The 21,276-nt window shown below is 42.3% G+C and overlaps 1 protein-coding gene across 1 annotated transcript in view; it reads right to left on the reverse strand.

The window, feature by feature from the left end:
- The window catches only part of RANBP17 (RAN binding protein 17), a 1,312,934-nt gene that overhangs the window by 663,678 nt on the left and 627,980 nt on the right, over positions 1 to 21,276 (reverse strand). The window contains exon 15 of the mRNA XM_053718559.1: positions 16,932 to 17,005. Within this exon, the coding sequence (XP_053574534.1) occupies positions 16,932 to 17,005 (74 nt within the window). The remainder of the gene's footprint in view (positions 1 to 16,931; positions 17,006 to 21,276) is intronic.

Here is a 21,276-nt window from a genome sequence, read left to right on the forward strand (position 1 = left end):
CTAAGTCTTGCCATTTCACTTATCGGAGAAGTAAAACAATAGGTAATGTGATTTCTCCAACCAGAATTGGTGAGGACACTATAAGACATGAGTCATCTTGGCTCACCCAGAAGGGAATGTTTAAATGTCACAATAGGGATTGCGTTGCCTGCGAAAAAGTGGAAATGGGTGATCATTTCAGATCATCAGCAACTGGTCATTCTTTTCCTATTAACATGTGTCTCAACTGTAGGTCGACCTATACGATTTACCTAGCATTATGCACAGTGTGTGACAAACAATATGTTGGCCTCACAACCAGGGAGGTCAGATCAAGGATTAGGGAGCACCTCTCGAGCATAAGGGTGGGAACAGCAAGCACCCCCCTGGTCCAACAATTCACATCTGCACACAATAAAAGTTCTGAAACCTTTCGTTGGACGTGCATAGAGAAAGTACTCAAACCTCCTAAAGGAGGCGACAGGGATAAACTATTATCCAAACGAGAGATCTTTTGGATCTTTACATTAAAGAGCAGACATCCAATAGGGCTAAATTCAATGTATGATCTGATCAATCACTGGGAGTGATTGAGATGTTAAACTAACTCCACTTAACTCCCGAACAGAGAGATTGTGTGTTGTGTTTTGTATCCTTGAATATTGCATTCGTGTTTTAGAAACATGCTTACATCCAGTATGTATAGTACATTTAATTACAAGTACACCTGACACCTACTTACTTTTAATATACTTTACAGTGGTCTCCTGACCCTGCATAAACTTAAGGTTAATATCCTTATATTTTGTCCACTATAGGATGTGGTCCATTGTCCATTCCTTTCGACATCATTAAATTTATATCTCCCTTTCCATTGGATTTTCTCCAGACACACAATAATTATATCCTTATTAATGATTGAATCTCAGGATGATAGGATTGTCATACATAAAGGGACATGCAACAGGTTTAGGACAAGTTAGTCAGGATACCCTCTCATAGGAGCTAGCTATTTACACGAATACAGGCACACAACTTTAACATTCTACACATTGGACTGTTTATATGATATATACTACTGCAATCCAATTAGTAATTATAAAGAAATATTTATTTTATTTTTCTTTCCAATATGCACATGCAGAATTTATGACTTTAATTTGAACTTTCTATGAGTTTAAGAATGTTATTTCAGTTGTTTTGTGTGTAAAAGCATGTACATGGTTTAACATAACCTGTCTTTGGTATATGTTTTAGTATTGTTATATACCCTATTTGTATAAGTTATCAAGGGGTTAATAAGAAATCCTTCCCCCTTCTCACTATTGCCCAATAGGGTTCAGCAATTGTGTTTTAAAAGAGGGCTATTCCCTACACAGTTCAGCAGCTTTAATAACGGCGGAATGCTGAAACATGTCAGCAGCTGTTTGAGCTGAACCCTATGCAAGGAACAGCACCCTTTATCTCCTTGAAGTTTTTTGTTTTAATTGCTGAAATAAATTGAACTTTTATTTAACTCAGTGCTCCGCTTCCTCTTTTGTGCTTTCAATTAAGAATACCAAGAGAACAAAGCAAAATTGGTGATAAAAGTAAATTGGAAAATTGTTTAAAATGACATTCTCTATCTGAATCATGAAAGTTTATTTTGGACTAGACTTTCCCTTTAGGTATCACTCCCTTACCCACAACCCCCAGTCATTTGACCGAAGGGAAGTAGAGAAAAAGGGAGCAACACAAGGTGCAGAGGTGTCTGAGGTTCAAGTAAAAAAAATCACTGTCTATAAAAAGGGTGGGGCCGTGGACTCACCTTGTCCAGAAATTAATAAATGTATCAGGTAAGCATAAATGTTGTTTTCTTAAAACACGGTGAGTCCACGGAATAATCAGTTACTGATGGGAATCAATACCCAAGCTAGAGGACACAGATGATTAGGGAGGGACAAGACAGGTCACCTAAACAGAAGGCACCCCTGCTTGCAAAACCTTTCTCCCAAAGGAAGCCTCAGCTGAGGCAAAAGTATCAAATCTGTAAGATTTGGAAAAAGTATGCAGAGAAGACCAAGTTGCCGCATTGCAAATCTGTTCCACAGAAGCCTCATTCTTGAAAGCCCAAGAAGAAGAAACAGCCCTAGTGGAATGAGCTGTAATTCTCTCAGGAGGCTGCTGTTCAGCAGTCTCATAGGCCAAACAAATTATACTTCTCAACCAGAGAGAAAGAGAAGTAGCTGTAGCTTTTGAACCTTTACTTTTCCCAAAGAAACAAACAAACAAGGCAGAAGACTGCTGAAAATCCTTAGTCACTTGTAGGTAGAATTTCAGAGCACGCACAACATCTAAGTTGTGCAACAAACATTCCTTATAGGAAGAGGGATTAGGACATAGAGAAGGAACAACAATTTCCTTATTAACATTCCTATCCGAAACAACTTTAGGAAGGAAACCCAACTTAGTACGAAGGACCACGTTATCATCATAAAAAATAAGATATGGAGATTAGTATTGCAAAGCTGAAAGTTCCGAGACTCTCTGAGCCGAAGACATAGCAATAAGAAATAAAACCTTCCAAGATAACAACTTAATATCTATTGAATGCATAGGCTCAAACAGAGCCTGCTGCAAAACATTAAGAACAAGGTTAAGGCTCCAAGGTGGAGAAACCAACTTAAACACAGGCCTGATTCTAATCAGGGCCTGACAAAAAAATTGCACATCTGGCACATCCACCAGACGCTTATGTAGCATAACGGACCAAGCAGAAATCTGACCCTTCAGAGAACTTGCTGACAAACCCTTCTCCAGACCCTCCTGGAGAAAAGACAATATCCTAGGAATCCTGACCCTACTCTAAGAGTAGCCCTTGGATTCACACCAACAAAGGTATTTACGCCATATTTTATAGTAAATCTTCCAAGTAACAGGCTTGCGAGCCTGAATCATGGTCTCAATGGCTGACTCAGAAAACCCACGCTTAGACAGAAATAAGCATTCAATCTCCAAGCAATCAGCTTCAGAGAAACAAGATTTGGATGAAGGAAGGGACCGTGAAGTAGAAGGTCCTTTCTCAGAGGTAGTCTCCAAGGTGGAATAGATGACATTTCCACTTGATCTGCATACCAATTCCTGCGTGACCATGAAGGAGCTACGAGAATCACCAATGCTCTCTCCTGCTTGATACGAGCAATGACTCATGGGAGGAGAGCAAACGGAGGAAATAGGTATGCCAACCTGAAATTCCAAGGGACCGCCAGAGCATTTATCAGAGCTGCCTGTGGATCCCTCGACCTAGAACCGTACCTCGAGAGTTTGGCATTCTGCCGAGACGCCATCAGGTCCGGCTCTAGTAATCCCCATTTTAAGATCAGGCTGGAGGAAACCTCCGGATGGAGTTCCCACTCCCCGGGATGAAGTCTGTCTGCTCAGAAAATCTGCTTCCCAGTTGTCCACTCCTGGAATGTGAATGGCAGATAAAAAGCAGTTGTGAGCTTCCGGCCACAAAATAATTTGGGACACTTGTCTGACTGAAACCTGATAAACTGCACTGAAAACAAACTGAGGCCAGGCCATCAGAGCATTGAAAATTGCTCTCAACTCCAAGATGTTTATGGGGAGAGCAGATTCCTCCCAAGTCCACAGTCCCTGAGCCTTTAAAGAGCCCCAAACTGCTCCCCAGGCCAGCAGGCTGGCGTCTGGGGTGACAATCACCCAGGAAGGTCTCCTAAAACATGTACCCCAAGACAGATTTTCCTGAGAAAGCCACCAAGGGAGAGAATCTCGTCAACTGAACCAGATCTACATGATCCCCATTCCATTGCCTGAGCATGCAAATTTGTAGAGCTCTCAAATGGAACCGAGCAAAGGGAATGATATCCATGCAAGCAACCATTAGTACAATTACCTCCATACATTGAGCCACTGATGGTCGAACAGAAAACCGCAGGGAGAGGCAAGAGGAGAGGATCTTGGATTTTCTGACCTCCGTCAGAAATATTTTCATTAATAAGGAGTCTATTGTAGTCCCTAAAAACACTACCTTTGTGGCTGGAACAAGGGAACTCTTTTCCAGATTAAGTTTCCAACCATGGGAGTGAAGAAAAGACAACAACATCTCTGTGTGAGATTTTGCTCATTGAAAAGATGGCACCTAGATCAGTATGTCATCCAGATAGGGAGGCACTCCCCAATACCTTGAGACCTGACCACAGCCAAGAGAGCTCCCAGAACCTTTGAAAAGATTCTGGGAGCTGTAGCAAGGCCAAACGGAAGTGCCACAAACTGAAAATGCCTCTCCAGAAAGGCAAACCTCAGATACTTGGTATGGTCCCTGTGTATGGGAAAATAAAGGTAAGCATCCTTTAGATATATGGTCGTCATGAACTGACCCTCTTGCACTAAAGAAAGAATGGAACAGATTGTCTCCATTTTGAAAGACAGTATTCTGAGAAATTTGTTTAAACACTATAGGTCTGAAAGTTCCCTCTTTTTTGGGAACAATAAACATATTGGCATAGAACCCCAGATTTGTTCCTGAACTGGGACAGATCTTGAACACATTTCAAAAACACCCCTATCTTTGTCTAATCTGCAGATAATCTTGAGAGGTGGAACCTGCCTCTGGGAGGAAAAGTCTTGAATTCCAATTTGTAACCCTGTGATACTATCTCCACAGCCCAAGGATCTGGGACATCTCGTATCTAAGCTTGAGAGAACTGAGAAAGTCTGCCCCCCACTAGATCCGATCCTGGATCAGGGGCAAACCCTTCATGCAGATTTAGAGTCAGCTGCAGACTTCTTGAATTGCTTCCCCTTGTGCCAAGACTGATTGGGCTTCTAGGAGGGCTTGGATTGATCCTGCTTGGTAGATGTAGGGGAAGACTTACCTCTGAAGTTACGAAAGGAACGAAAATTACTCTGATGACCTTTCGTTCTATTCTTTTAATTGTAATATCGGAGATAATTTCTGCTAGCCTCGGACCAATGTCTTTCCCTTATAAGGAAGAGCCAAAAGTTTTACCTTAGAGGAGACATCTGCTGACCAAGATTTCAGCCACAAGGCTCTACGGCCTAATACGGAAAAACTAGATGACTAAGCACTCAGTCTAATCATCTGCAAAATAGCATATGCAATAAAAGCATTAGCGAGCTTAAGAGCTTTAATTCTGTCTTGAATCTCATCTAAAGGAGCCTCTAACTGAAGAGAATCAGACAATGCATTAAACCAGTAAGACGCAGCACTAGTCACTGTTGCAATACATACTGCAGGATGCCATAAAAGACCTAGATGAACGTAAATTACTTTTTAAATAAACCTCCATCTTCTTGTCCATGGGGTCCTTAAAAGAGCAGCTATCCTCAATGCGAATAGTTGTCCTCTTAGCCAGAGTAGAAATAGCCCCTTCTACTTTAGGAACCGTGTGCCATGACTCCGCAATAGAGTCAGCTACCGGTCTCTCCCATTCTTGAGAAATAATTTTTGTAGTCCGGTCAGGGACCGGGAATACCTCCTTAGTAGAAGCCACTTCAAAGTAATTATTAAGCTTCCTAGACTTCTTAGAAGCTTAGAAGCTAAAACCTCCTATAACAAAACACAAAGGTGTTCAAGCTGAAATAGGAAGGAACTGCTGTCCCTTTCAGACGAAGGAGATACACTGTCAGAGTCAGAAATGTCACCCTTGAAAGTTCTGAATCATCTTCCTCATCAGATTTAAGAGGAAGAGACATTTGAGAATTACAGGAATCAGAAACCCTGCTATCTGAGTTCCTTTTCCACTTACCCTGTAATCTAGGAAAAACGGCTAACACTGCAGATACCGCTTAAGATGCTTGTGCAGCAATTTCTGCAATTTATGCTGCAGGGCATAGCATGTGACGCTATAGAGGCTTGGGATGTTACAGGAGAAGGCTGTGGAATAAGCTGAACAGCATCATCCTGAGAGACATTAGGCTCAGCAAATAAAATGTTATCTTTACATTGCATGGTCTTTTTAACACATGATGAACAGAACTGCAAAGGAAAATCAAGCTGATTTGCTGTACACAGAAGACAGGAATTTAACTGATCATGAGCCTGATCTGTATCAGACATGATCACAACAATACTATAATAGTCTGAAAAAGAAAAAAAGGATTTATTAATATCCCTATATAAATTCCTCTGCAGCTAGGGTATTATGTTTATTCCCACAGTAATACAATAACCGTTCACAAAACGATCATAACAAGAGAATTCTTTCCTCAGGAATCCCCACACCTTAGTATTATCTGAGGTGCCTACCTTGCACCAACGCCGGAGACCATATAAAACAAATTGTCTTTATTGTTGTTTGCACCAGACTGATGCAATACGAAGAAAAGGGTCATGTGATCGCTACAAACCAAACAGCGCCACAGAGAGTCGCGGAAAAACGGCAGAGACAACTGATCCCTAGTTGGTACTAAAACAGAACCCTGCTTGAGGCTTAAATTAACGCGTAGGAGAAAACTAAAGTAAAAACAAAAATCAAAGAACACTTTCTCTGTGTCAGGGTTTTTTCCCTCTTTTGTTTGCCATGTGCTGCTGGCAGCCATTTTTCTCACCTCTCTTGCTGACTCTGGTGCATACTGTGTGATACTGCTCATTTCCTGCACTTCCTTTTATGGCCAGACTGGTGTTCATCATCAGTGTGAGACAGGATGCAGTCACATAATTGTGATGTCATCACTTATTATTTAAAGGGCCTCTGTTCAGTATGCTTTGCCCTTGCGCTGTCAAAGACCTGTTAGTGAGAGTTCCTGTGTATTACCTGGCTGTCTGACGTCCCTCCTGGTTCCTGATCCCTGGCTTGTTCCTGACTCTGCTGTTCTCTTTGCTCCTGATTCCAGCTCGTCTGACTACTCGCTTTGGCTCCTGACTCAGCTCATCTGACTATTCGCTTTGGCTCCTGACTCGGCTTATCTGACTACCAGCTCTGGTTTTGATTCCTGGCTTGTTATTTGTTTTGTGGACTTTTTATTATTTTTTGCTATTAATAAAGGTGTGATTTTTTTTTTTTTTTTTTTCACTTCTCATCTCAGTCTGATTCCTGGCACCCTGACACTCTGCCAACCGGACTGTAAATCACATAAAGATAAAATTAAAAACACACAATTTTTTCAAAAGAAAAATAAGAGCCTAATTAACCCTTTCATCTCAGAAAGGTATGTTGTCTCTGTCACAATGCCCTGGTACATGCCCAATTCATCCTAACTAAGGAATAATTTGTCCCCAGCTCTATAGGAGTAACTCATGTAAGTGCAAAATCTCCCACCTGGAAGAAAAAAAAAGGCACTTATCTGCCAACTCTGCTGTCCGGCATGTAGACAGCTTATCAGGTATGCAAGGACATAGTTCCTCACAGAGACCTGTAGGAAAACAGAATTTATGCTTACCTGATAAATTACTTTCTCCAACGGTGTGTCCGGTCCACGGCGTCATCCATTACTTGCGGGAAATGTTCTCCCCCACAGGGAAAGGCAAGGAGAGCACACAGCAAGAGCTGTCCATATAGCTCCCCCTCTGGCTCCGCCCCCCAGTAATTCGACCGACGATTAGGAGAAAAAGGAGAAACCATAGGGTGCCGTGGTGACTGTAGTGTATAAAGAAAAACATTTTCAACCTGATTAAAAAAACCAGGGCGGGCCATGGACCGGACACACCGTTGGAGAAAGTAATTTATCAGGAAAGCATAAATTCTGTTTTCTCCAACATTGGTGTGTCCGGTCCACAGCGTCATCCATTACTTGTGGGAACCAATACCAAAGCTTTAGGACATGGATGAAGGGAGGGAGCAAATCAGGTTACCTAAACAGAAGGCACCACGGCTTGCAAAACCTTTCTCCCAAAAACAGCCTCCGAAGAAGCAAAAATATCAAATTTGTAGAATTTGGCAAAAGTGTGCAGAGAAGACCAAGTCGCTGCCTTACATATCTGGTCAACAGAAGCCTCGTTCTTATAGGCCCATGTGGAAGCCACAGCCCTAGTAGAGTGAGCTGTGATACGGTCAGGAGGCTGCCGTCCGGCAGTCTCATAAGCCAAGCGGATAATGCTTTTCAGCCAGAAAGAGAGAGAGGTAGCAGTAGCTTTTTGACCTCTCCTCTTACCAGAGTAAACGACAAACAAGGACGAGGTTTGTCTAAAATCTTTTGTTGCTTCTAAATAGAACTTTAAAGAACGAACAACATCTAAATTGTGTAATAAACGTTCCTTCTTTGAAACTGGATTCGGACACAAAGAAGGAACAACTATTTCCTGGTTGATGTTCTCGTTGGAAACAACTTTTGGAAGAAAACCAGGCTTAGTACGCAAAACAACCTTATCTGAATGGAACACCAGATAGGGTGGATCACACTGCAAAGTAGATAATTCAGAAACTCTTCTAGCAGAAGAAATAGCAACCAAAAACAGAACTTTCCAAGATAGTAACTTAATATCTATGGAATGTAAAGGTTCAAATGGAACCCCTTGAAGAACTGAAAGAACTAAATTTAGACTCCAAGGAGGAGTCATGGGTCTGTAAACAGGCTTGATTCTAACCAAAGCCTGAACAAAAGCTTGTACATCTGGCAAAGCTGCCAGTCGTTTGTGCAACAAGACGGATAATGCAGAAATCTGTCCTTTTAGAGAACTAGCTGACAATCCTTTATCCAAACCTTCTTGGAGAAAGGAGAGAATCTTTGGAATTTTAATCTTACTCCAGGAGAATCCTTTGGATTCACACCAACTGATATATTTTTTCCATATTTTATGGTAAATCCTTCTAGTCACAGGTTTTCTGGCTTGGACCAGAGTATCAATCACAGAATTTGAAAACCCACGCTTGGATAAAATCAAGCGTTCAATTTCCAAGCAGTCAGCTGCAGAGAAACTAGATTGGGATGTTCGAATGGACCTTGTACTAGAAGGTCCTGTCTCAAAGGTAGCTTCCATGGTGGAGCCGATGACATATTCACCAGGTCTGCATACCAAGTCCTGCGTGGCCACGCAGGAGCTATCAGAATCACCGAGGCCTTCTCCTGTTTGATCCTGGCTATGAGCCTGGGGAGGAGAGGAAACGGTGGAAACACATATGCTAGGTTGAACGACCAAGGCGCCACTAATGCATCCACTAGAGTCGCCTTGGGATCCCTGGATCTGGACCCGTAGCAAGGAATCTTGAAGTTCTGACGGGACGCCATTAGATCCATGTCTGGAATGCCCCATAATTGGGTTAACTGAACAAAGACCTCCGGATGGAGTTCCCACTCCCCCGGATGGAAAGTCTGACGACTCAAATAGTCCGCCTCCCAGTTGTCTACTCCTGGGATGTGAATAGCAGATAGATGGCAGGAGTGATTCTCTGCCCATTGGATTATCTTGGTTACTTCCTTCATCGCTAGGGAACTCTTTGTTCCCCCCTGATGATTGATGTACGCAACAGTCATTATGTTGTCCGACTGAAATCTTATGAAGCTGGCTTCCGCTAGCTGAGGCCAAGCCAGGAGCGCATTGAATATAGCTCTTGGTTCCAAATTGTTTATCGGGAGAAGCGACTCTTCCCGCGACCATAGGCCCTGAGCTTTCAGAGAGTCCCAGACCGCGCCCCACCCCAAGAGGCTGGCGTCGGTCGTGACGATGACCCACTCCGGTCTGCGGAAACTCATTCCCTGAGACAGGTGATCCTGGGTCAACCACCAGAGAAGTGAGTCCCTGGTTACCTGGTCTACTTGAATTTGGGGAGACAAGTCTGTATAGTCCCCATTCCACTGATTGAGCATGCACAGCTGTAATGGTCTTAGATGAATTAGAGCAAAAGGAACCACATCCATTGCTGCGACCATTAGTCCTATTACTTCCATGCATTGAGCTATGGAGGGATGAGGAATAGAGTGAAGAACTCGACAAGCTTTTAGAAGCTTTGTCTTTCTGACGTCTGTGAGAAAGATCTTAATTTCCACAGAATCTATTATTGTTCCCAGAAAAGGAACCCTTGTGGACGGTGACAGTGAATTTTTTTCTATGTTCACTTTCCACCCGTGAGATCTGAGAAAAGCCAACACAATGTCTGTATGAGCCCTCACTTTGGAAAGAGAAGACACTTGGATTAGGATGTCGTCTAGATAAGGTGCTACAGCAATGCCCCTCGGTCTTAGGACCACTAGAAAGGACCCTAGCACCTTTGTGAAAATTCTGGGAGCGGTGGCTAAACCGAATGGAAGAGCCACAAACTGGTAATGTTTGTCCAGAAAGGCGAACCTCAGGAACTGATGATGAGATTTGTGGATTGGGATATGCAGATACGCATCCTTCAGATCCATGGTAGTCAAAAATTGACCCTGCTGGATTGTTGGTAAGATTGTCCGAATGGTTTCAATCTTGAAGGATGGAACTCTGAGGAACTTGTTTAATATCTTTAAATCCAGAATTGGCCTTAAAGTTCCCTCTTTTTTGGGAACCACAAACAGGTTTGAGTAAAACCCTAGACCTTGTTCCCCGGAGGGGACTGGATTTATCACTCCCATCTTTGATAGGTCTCTTACACAATGTAAGAATGCCTGTTTCTTTATCTGGTCTGAAGATAAGCGAGACAGGTGGAACCTTCCCTTTGGAGGAAGTCCCTTGAATTCTAACAGGTATCCCTTGGAAACTATCTCTAGTGCCCAGGGATCCAGAACATCTCTTGCCCAAGCCTGAGCGAAGAGAGATAGTCTGCCCCCTACCAGATCTGGTCCCGGATCAGAGGCTATCCCTGCATGCTGTCTTGGTATCAGCAGCAGGTTTCTTGGTTTGCTTACCCTTGTTCCAGCCTTGCATGGGCTTCCAAGCGGGTTTGGGCTGGGCCGTGATACCTTCTTGTCTAGCGGCAGTGGAGTTATTAGCCGGTCCGTTCCTGAAATTGAGAAAGGAACAAAAATTAGACTTGTTCTTAGCCTTAAAAGGCCTATCCTGTGGAAGGGCATGGCCCTTACCCCCAGTGATGTCTGAAATAATTTCCTTCAATTCCGGCCCAAAAAGGGTCTTACCCTTGAAAGGAATATTCAGTAACTTAGTCTTGGACGACACGTCTGCCGACCAGGAGTTTAGCCAAAGCGCCCTCCGCGCTACTATAGCAAAACCTGAGTTTTTCGCCGCCAATTTCGTTATTTGAAAGGCGGCATCCAATATAAAGGAATTAGCTAACTTTAATGCGTGAATTCTGTCCATGACTTCTTCATAGGAAGTCTCTTTCTGGAGCGACCTTTCTAGTTCTTCGAACCAAAGGACGCCGCTGAAGTGACAGTAATAACACACGTAGCTGGTTGAAGGATGAACCCTTGCTGAACAAAAATCTTTTTAAGCAATCCTTCCAATTTTTTATCCATAGGATCTTTGAAAGCGCAGCTGTCCTCTATAGGAATAGTTGTGCGCTTTGCTAGTGTTGAAACAGCTCCCTCAACCTTCGGGACTGTTTGCCATGCGTCCCTTCTAGGGTCTACTATGGGAAACATTTTCTTAAATATAGGAGGTGGGGCAAAGGGTACACCTGGCTTCTCCCACTCCTTTTCCACTATGTTCGCTACCCTCTTAGGTATTGGAAAAGCGTTGTCGTGCACTGGGACCTCTAAAAATTTGTCCAATTTGCACAACTTCTCTGGTACTACCATGGAATCACAGTCATCCAGAGTAGCTAATACCTCCTTAAGCAAAGCGCGGAGATGTTCTAGCTTAAACTTAAATGCCACTAGATCAGGTTCTGCCTGTTGAGAAATTTTTCCTGAGTCTGAAATTTCACCCTCAGACAGCCCTTCCCTCACAGCCAATTCCGATTGATGTGAGGGTAAAATAGATAAGGCATCGTCAGCGTCTGATTGTTCATCCTTTTTATCTGTATTTAAAACTGAACAATCACGCTTTCTCTGAAAAACTGGCAGTTTGGATAAAAGATTTGCTATAGAATTATCCACTACTGCTGATAATTGTTGCATAGAAATAAGCACTGTCGCGCTAGGTGTCGCCTGCGCGGGCAAAGCTGGTGTAGACACAGAAGGAGAGGATGTAGAGCTACCCCCACTACCTTCATTAGATAAATCATCTTGGGCAACATTATAAAAAATAACAGAGCTGTCCTGATTTTGTTTGGACGCTATGGCACAATTATCACAAACACTCGAAGGGGGAACCACTTTTGTCTCTATACACACAGAACATAGGTTATCTGATGGAACAGACATGTTAAACAGATTTAGGTAGGCAAACAATGCAATAAAAACGATTTTAAACAAAAACGTTACTGTCTCTTTAAATAATAAAATGACACATTTATTTCTGAATGTTCAAAAAACTATGAACGCAATATCCGATTTTTCTGAAATTTGGACCCCAGTGTCTTAATGCTTAGAAAGTATTGCACAGCAAATATGGAGACTCTAGCTCTTAAAACAAGCAAACCGGAGCTAATTGTTGGATTTAACCGTTTTTACACACCACAATCCCAGCTACAGCCTTGCTGCAGCTTTTTACCTTCCTAAGGGGTCACCATTCACAGAAAAAAGCCTTTTGGAGTCACTTTCTGAACCACAGGACCCTCTCACATGAATCTGCATGCACTGCCTTGAAATTCAACTGCAAAGCTGAAGTGCCAAAATGAGGCTTCCTCCCTCAGCACACTAGAGTGAAGGGGCCTTCCTGACTAGATTTAGGTGTCTAAAACAAGCCAGATCAATAAAAAAATGTTCCCAAGTGTATGTGAGCTTATAAAATATTTCAAATGGTATAATATTGTAATAAAAACTAATCGATTTAGCCCCTAACAGTGTCTACCAGCATAAAAAACAAAAAGGGGAAGCCTGTTATCTTTTTTGCTGAGGTGAAAGAAAAATGGCTTACCGTTTCCCCTGAGGGGAAAAATGACTGTCATCTAGCATTAGCCTGTGTTGTTAGAAGGAGACTAGTCATACCTGAAGCAGATGAGTCTGCAAACTGTTACCCCCAACTGAAGTTCTCTTGTTTCAACAGTCCTGCGTGGTAACAGTAATGGATTTTAGTTACTTGTGCTAAAATCATAGCCCTCTTAAACATAAATCTTCATCACTTTTCTGTTATAGAGTAAATAGTACAAGCCAGCACTATTTTAAAATAACAAACTCTTGATAGAAGAATAAAAAACTACAACTAACACCACAAACTCCTCGCCATCCCCGTGGTAGATGCTACTTGTTCAGAGCGGCAAGGAGAATGACTGGGGGGCGGAGCCAGAGGGGGAGCTATATGGACAGCTCTTGCTGTGTGCTCTCCTTGCCTTTCCCTGTGGGGGAGAACATTTCCCACAAGTAATGGATGACGCCGTGGACCGGACACACCAATGTTGGAGAAAGAAAAGACAGAGTCACCTACTCTGATTTTCTATAATAGGGCAGCAAAATAATAGGAAAACTCCGTAAGGCCCACCTTACTATTCCTAACTGCTGAAAAGACACCACTGCCCTTACTAAAGAGACTAACATGGAGTACGGCTAGACCCCAAAAATCTTGCTTGAAGCAATAAATTCAATTTTCTTCAGACACAAAAAACTTCACCTCCTCCATTGACAAAGAGAATGACTGGGGGTTGTGTGTAAGGGAGTGATACTTAACAGTTTAACTCCAGCTGGTGATATTCCCAACAGTAATTGATGATTCCATGGACTCACTGTGTCTTAAAAAAAGAAAAAGGCTACTGTGTAACAGAAGCACATATATTACAATGTATGCAAATATATAAAATAACAATTTATTAAAATATATTTTGTAATAAAAACAAGTTACTGAACAGTATAGTGTGTTTATGTGCATATGCTAATATCAAAACAAGCACCTCCCGGGTGAATTAGAGCAGTACTGTGTATTAACAAACATTGGAGTGGCTGCATAAAGGCTCTCTGCATGAGAATTAGCTCTGATACCTGGAGTGAACATTAATGACTACGTAGAGAGTAGGTTGGTCATTACACTACAGAATAGGAGGACATTGTATGTTTTTTAACTGTAGGGGAATATATTTCACTTGAAGCACTCATAGGGCTAAAAAATTGGAGATAATCCCGTAGGACATTTTTCTTTTTGAAAACTGGATTTGGAGTTTTTATTTCACATATCACTCAATTTTTCTGGACTAATTGTTTTTATTACACACTATATTTTAATAAATTATTTTATATATTTGCATACATTGTACCATATATGCTTTTGTTACACAGGGAAACTCAAGATAAAATTAAACTTGCATTATTCAGATAGAGAACACAATGTTAAACAACTTTCCAATAAACTTCCATTATCTAGATGTGCACAGTCTTTCTGTATGCACACTTTCAGAGGCACCAGCACCTACTGAGCATGTGCATGCATTTTGTGATTGGTAGGGAAAATAGAGCTAACTTTAAAATTTGTCAAAAATAAGTCTACAACTCATTTGAAATTCAAACTAAGAGCTTTTGCATGGTCTTTTTTAGTAAGCATTTACTGATTATGCTATTAAATTTAAGTCCTTTCTGCCTTTTTTAGGTGCTCTCAGTTTTTTATATTTGCATTATTAGATCACATTAGGAGGTCTTGTGGGACTTGGTGTTTACCTCAATTGGTGCTATAATATTAGTTTCATTGAAAGGAGACCTTCACGCCCTAATGACGGCATAGACCGTCATAGCCGTTTGGCTGTACTAAAGCCAAAGGCTCTTTCTAAATGGGATCGTAGGCTGGAGGGCGTGCCTAACATCATAGGCACTCTCCCATGACCCAATCCCATCATTGAAATCACACGATCGCATGAACAATTGTGTGATTTCAATTTTTCACTTATTTGTTTACATCGGAGCATTGTGGTTAATCTTCAGTAATGAGAATGTCTTGTTCACTGTAAAAGTGATCAAACTGGGAAACTCTATCTGTAGAGGAAGTTATTGCCAATAGAAAGCGTTAACAAGGTATTCAATATATATTTTAGCTAAAAATGGAATCCAATCTTATGATTGATTTTGTTATGTTATAGGGTTGTTGAAAGGTATTACTATCAGTATAATTGGCAAGTTTGTTTTTATTACAAAAGCAGTGATCAAAGATTATTGGGAAAGTTTGAACTCAGATGACTTTTTGCTTTCTTTTAACAGAAATGTTCTATCTTATTATGTCAATATACACTTTATAAAAGTTTTATTTTTTTAAGGTTTTTATGAAGATAACTTATTGCCAAGTAAATAATTAGGAAAAATAGAAGCATTCGCATACACTATATCTTCTTTATTGCTATGGATTATGAGAAGTATGTGCACAAAGCAAAGCAAACCATAAGAGGGAACACAGGGCTGGGGCTTTGCAGAAAGAAGCATGTAGTACTGTGAGGAGTCAAACCATATTTGTTCATCTGCAGAAAATAACAACAAGTTTGGCTAAGATACAGCTCCAGTCCGGTAAACAACAAATACACAGGAACTGATTAGCAAAGGGTGGACTATATGTAGATTTCTGGAAAATGTTTCGACCAGCTTCAGTAGTCAAAAGGCCCTAAATCCACCAGTACTGACACAGTTCTACAGGAGGGTGAGATAAATAACAATATATGGCAGGAAGGCTTTGATGGGAGAAGAATTACATTATATAGTATCAGACTCCTTCAGGAAGTCATAAAGTATACACAAACTTAAAGGGACACTGAACCATAAAATGTGTTTCCCTTACCATGTTCCAAATGACTTCCTAATCCAAGTATTAAATGTATGGTAAATTAATCCTTCATGTTTATTTTGTATTTAAAAAATGTTTTTTCTCATTAACCAATTGCAACCGGGAATTTCAGAGAACAAAACTGCTCAATTTAAACAGTAATAAAGTTTTGTGTTTTTTTTTATTTACCTGTCAAAACTATATATTTTTTTTTAAAAGACAACCCAAGGTGGTATTCTAGGCACGTTTTGGTATATTTCATGCCACCATTTGACTGCCAAATGCGATCATATAAAAAAAAAAAATCACAAACAAATTATTTACATACTGATTGTGCAATCATGACACAAATGATTGTAAAATCTTCTCTGGGATCCCATTTGTTTAGAAATAGCAGACATACATGGCTTTGCCATTTGTTTTGGTAATTAGAATGTCACTAATTGCAGCTGCACACTACACTTCTAAAACTCCTGGCAGTGGTAAGGGTTATTGTATTGTAGTGTAGGGATTACGCCAACACCTGACACCTAACGGATCCATACCTAATCCCTCGCAACAGCTCTCTCCCTCCACACTCCTAACCACCATCTGAGGTACTGGCACCTGTTTATATGTATTTTTAAGTTTATTTTATTTATTTATAAAAAAAAATTCTGTAGTGTAGGATTACCCCTCACATTCTCCACCTCCCCCGATCGTTATGCAGGGATACCCTCTCCCTCTAATTTCCCCCTTTTCTGTATTGCTGCGACCCATCACTCCCTCTCCCTTCCACACTCATTTTCCATAGTGCTCCATTACCATATTAAGGCAGATGCCCGAAGCTCATAAACAGCAAGTGAAGGTTATCACTTGACAACAAAGACTGCTTTGATTTCCAAAATGTCGGAGTTAGATCTACGTTATGCAGTACACTGGGCTTTGCACAACATGACGAAGATCTACGTCACATTGGAGCAACTTTCCAATTTAATTCTATCATCAAATTTGCTTCATTCTCTTGTTTTCCATTGTTGAAGGAGCAACCCTGCACTACTAGGAGTTAGCTGAACATGCTAGGTGAGCCAGTAGTGCATTACTGCTGGAGCCTCTTGTTAAGTATGCTTCTTAACAAAGGATACCATGTAAACAAAGCAAAATAGATAATAGAATTAGGCTTGAAAGTGGTTTAAAATTGCATGCTGTATCTGAATCATAATAGTTTTTTTTTAACAGATTTTACTGTTGTTTTAATTAGTTTGGCCCCAAAAAAAGACAAACAGGATCAAAATGCAAAACTTACATCTTTGCCATAAATGTTTCCAGAACATGATTGTCATCTGTGATTCCTAACATTTCTGACATTCGTGAATACACCTGTAAATAACAAAAATGAAATAATTAATATTGTGTCATTTTATTATATTGACCTGCATTACAAAAAACATAAATTATGCTTACCTGATAATTTCCTTTTCTTCTGATGGAAAGAGTCCACAGCTGCATTCATTACTTTTGGGAAATAAGAGCCTGGCCACCCGGAGGAGGCAAATACACCCCAGCCAAAGGCTTAAATACTCCTCCCACTCCCCTCATCCACCAGTCATTCTGCCAAGGAACAAGGAACAGTAGAAGAAATATCAGGGTGAAAAAGGTGCCAGAATAATATAAGGACGCCCCACATAAAATTACAGGTGGGGAGCTGTGGACTCTTTCCATCAGAAGAAAAGGAAATTATCAGGTAATCATAATTTATTTTTTTCTTAAATGGAAAAAGTCCACAGCTGCATTCATTTCTTTTGTGAAAACAATACCCAAGCTATAGAGGACACTGAATGCCAAGACGGGAGGGTACAATAGGCGGCCCATACTGAGGGCACCAGGCCTGAACCTCTCCACAATAAAAAATCCTGCTTCGTCCAAAGCTGAGAACATTTTTTCTTGTATTTCATTTTTTTTTTTTAAAGGAAAAGCCCCAAAGACACCAACTCACAGCTAGTCCAGAGCCAAACTAGAGATCACAAAACGGACTCGACTGAGCCAACAGTCCACCAAGAGACACCATTGCTCGCTCAACAGACGGTCCCCCACCTCTCACCCCTCACAAATAAAGGGGATACCAGCCGAAACCCCCAAGGGGACGAGGCAAAGGAGAACAGAGGAACCGAAAGGTCCCTTAATACAAGAAAAGAACACCTCCAAGAGTGGGCCCAGCTCACAGAGACCCAAATGGACCCAAACAGGGAAAGGAGGCCACACCTATACAAGCGAAACCCAGGATAAGACTGGGCAGAGACAGAACAGATGTCTCTCCAACATCCTGCAAGCATGGAATGCAACTGAAGAGGCAAAGTCCTCACAGCGTCTAAACATAGAATACCAAAGTATTCGACCATGAAAAGTGTGTAATAGACCCAGGCAAAAAAAAAAAAAAAAAAAAAAACAAGTATGAAAACACAGAGTCCATAACAGGACGACACAGAAGGTGCTTGCGAGGAAGAAGAGGCAGTCAAGCAAGAAACAGACCGCAAAAGCAACCACCAGACAGAGGGCATGCTCCAGGAAACCCCCGGACCTACCCACAGGTCCCTAAAAAGGGAACACAAAGCCTCCATCAAGGGCCCCCGAGAAGGAGAGAATACCCTCAGAACCCGAAGGAAGAGTAAACCTACTTCTGAAATCAATGGAGCAAGGTGAATGGAAATCTATATCCTAGCAGACTGAGCTAACAGGATAGACTCAACAAGCTCACACATCCAAAGGAGACTGCGATTCGAATGAAGCGTCTTAGACCACTAGGTCATCCTGACCTACAGACCCACACCCAGCTGGACCAACCCAGCCTCAGGGATCCAAGACAGGGGAACAAAAAAATCCCGAAACTGTTAAAGGAACAAGCATAAAGATAGCACAGCCATCCCCACAATGTACAAGTACAACCCAACTCTGAAAACAGACAAGGCCATAGACCTAAGGATCTATCAAAACAAAACAAAGGCCCAGCAAGTCTGACTAGGAGCCAGCAAGACCCCAGGGGGAACCAATCCCACCTTTCTACCTTCCGACTGGGAGAAGCCCCAAGAAAGGACTCCATCTCCATAGGGAGGAGAATATCCCCGAAAGAAAAGGGATGAGGCCGGAAGGGCAACAACTGTCCTCAAGGCCCGAAGCCACCGGCTAATGGGAAGATAAATCCCCAGCACAAAAGTTCTAGAAAAGGACCCCCCTACAAGTTGCTTGCCAAGCAGAGGCACAACCAACCCATTCGCCTGCAAAGCATGAAATCCATGGGTACACTGGCAAGCTGACCAGGGGAATGCAACCCTAAGGCGCACCAGAAATTGGACATCCAGTGCATGCAGCTGGGTATGAACCAACAACCCTTGAGGCACAAGCCACACAGCTAACCACCAAATGATGGTGGCAAGGAGTAAAAAATTCTACGAAAACCTGGCCAACCACGACCAGGTTAGGTAGATCGACCAAGGACATTGCCCAAGTTCCCACTACCGTGGAACACCCTGACCAACCCTGAGATCCAAAACTATCCAAGACTGGGTCAGGAAAAAAGCATAACTGCAGCAACCGGAAGTCTCAGGGAGAAAAACAGGTCCGGGCACCTAATAGTTCAGGCAAATCTTACCCTAGAACTAAACACCCTAACTGGTCAAAAAGCCAGACACAAGGGATTAGAGATGCATATCCAGAGAATCCGGATAGCAAAACGAACTCGAAAGCCGTGACCAAAGGAAGGAACCACCCCTAGCTATAGTCCAACGCTCCAAAGAGCAAGGCTAGAAGTCATATGAAGATACTTCTCAAAGCCTCAGGACAAGCAAGGGATACCACAAGGTAGAAAAAATCCTACTAGCAGGACTAGTCTCCCTATCACCTCCGCACAAGCAGAGGACACAAGGAAGAGAAATGAAAGGCACTAAGCCCACCCACCTCCGGAAACCCCGAGCTAAACAAAGTCTCCACAGGGAACAACCATCAACCAGAAACAAAGATCCCTAAAAGGAGATCCAACTCACCTGGAGAAAATGGAAGAAGACCCAAAGGTCTTATATAACTCGATCAGACAATATGCGTCAAAGAGTAAGAGCTGCATCTAGATACACTATCAGCTTATACGGTCACCTGCAAGGTGCCAAGAGCTGCAACTGGTTTCAAACTGCAAACCTTCCTGCATGCTAGACAGCTATCCTGTACAAGCTGTTGGATCAAGCCCAAAAGGGCAAATACAGAGGCCTAAAAATTAAGGCCAAACCGCTCAACTGCAGTAAGGGGCGTTAAGACCTTCAACCCTCTACCACATGGGGGAGGAAAACTCTAGGTTCTGATTAAATCAGATGTCAGATAGAGTGACGCAGTGGAAAAACTCCACTGCCCTGCCATCTATGACTGAAACAATCCTCCCTGCCTCACGGACCCACAGGTCCTCTTGAATGCTTAGTTGAACATAAAAAACAATGATAACCTGAGCAATCGGCGCTTCTCCGGAACCAGCCGAGCAGAACAGCGCCACATGTCTGAACAGCCGCAAGACCGAACGAACCTGACAGGACCAGCCTGCACCTAGGGTCCTAACCAGCAAGCTGCATAAATTCTCCCTCATAGGGGAAAAAACAGAAAACAGACATTTTTAACATAGGACTAACATGTCCAGAACAACTTCCGAAGAAGTAATAAAGAGTATCAATCCCAGAAGGATCCCGAAGGAAAAAAAAACAAATAAAAGTCATCCCATCTGATAAAAATAAAAAAAAAGGCAACCCGGAGGTTAACGCCTAAAAAGAAACAGGCCTACACGCAAGACCAGTCAAACGGAGCCCTATCTTTCAAAACTGGGAAAGATCTCAAACAAATGACAATCAGGAGATTCCCTCATCCCCCCATGTCAAATGAGGTGCACCATACAAATTAGCAGACTGAAAATCCCCGTATCTGGTAATGATAGGGTCATTCAATAACGGAAAAACATGTCTGAGTAATACGCGAAGGCGCGCAAACCTGTAACGAAAGGCACAACACTCAGCGACAGTTACACCCGCGGGGAACTGTAGAGGCCCTACCCAAGGCGGAAGCCCCAGGACAATAGGGCACCAGCACCTTCTCAAATAAACGTCTGGACTCTGCAGACAAACAATCGCCAACATTATGTGGAAGTGAAAATGTGCTGCAACCTCCGGGAGGAACACGCCACCTTGCATGGAGGAATCATAAACTTGGTTACCAGCATGTGTAGAAGTATAAATTGGTAGGGAACTCTCGGAGGACGGGACCCCCAGAGGCGGATGGCTCAGCAAACCCTTGATTCCCCGAGCCAGAGGAACTAGGCACTCATATGGCATACGGAACAAAACTGGTTGACACGTGTCAACGAGGCCAATCCGGATTTGTCACCGGACACATAATTCAAAATAGTCTCAGTATCAGAATCCTCCATAACTGAATCTGAAATTAGCTCAGTCTCAGCATCAGAATCCTCCATTACTGGATAGAGGATATATAAGTATGGACTAAAGTAGTAAAAACAAAAACGGCACCTGACACCCACAATAACTGGGGCACTCACCACCTCCTATGACCAGACCCCTGCGGACTAGACAATTTCCTTCGCCAAACGGTCGGGAATGCGGAAATGA

This window comes from Bombina bombina, chromosome 6 (assembly GCF_027579735.1).
Source record: "Bombina bombina isolate aBomBom1 chromosome 6, aBomBom1.pri, whole genome shotgun sequence".
NCBI classification, from domain to species: domain Eukaryota; kingdom Metazoa; phylum Chordata; class Amphibia; order Anura; family Bombinatoridae; genus Bombina; species Bombina bombina.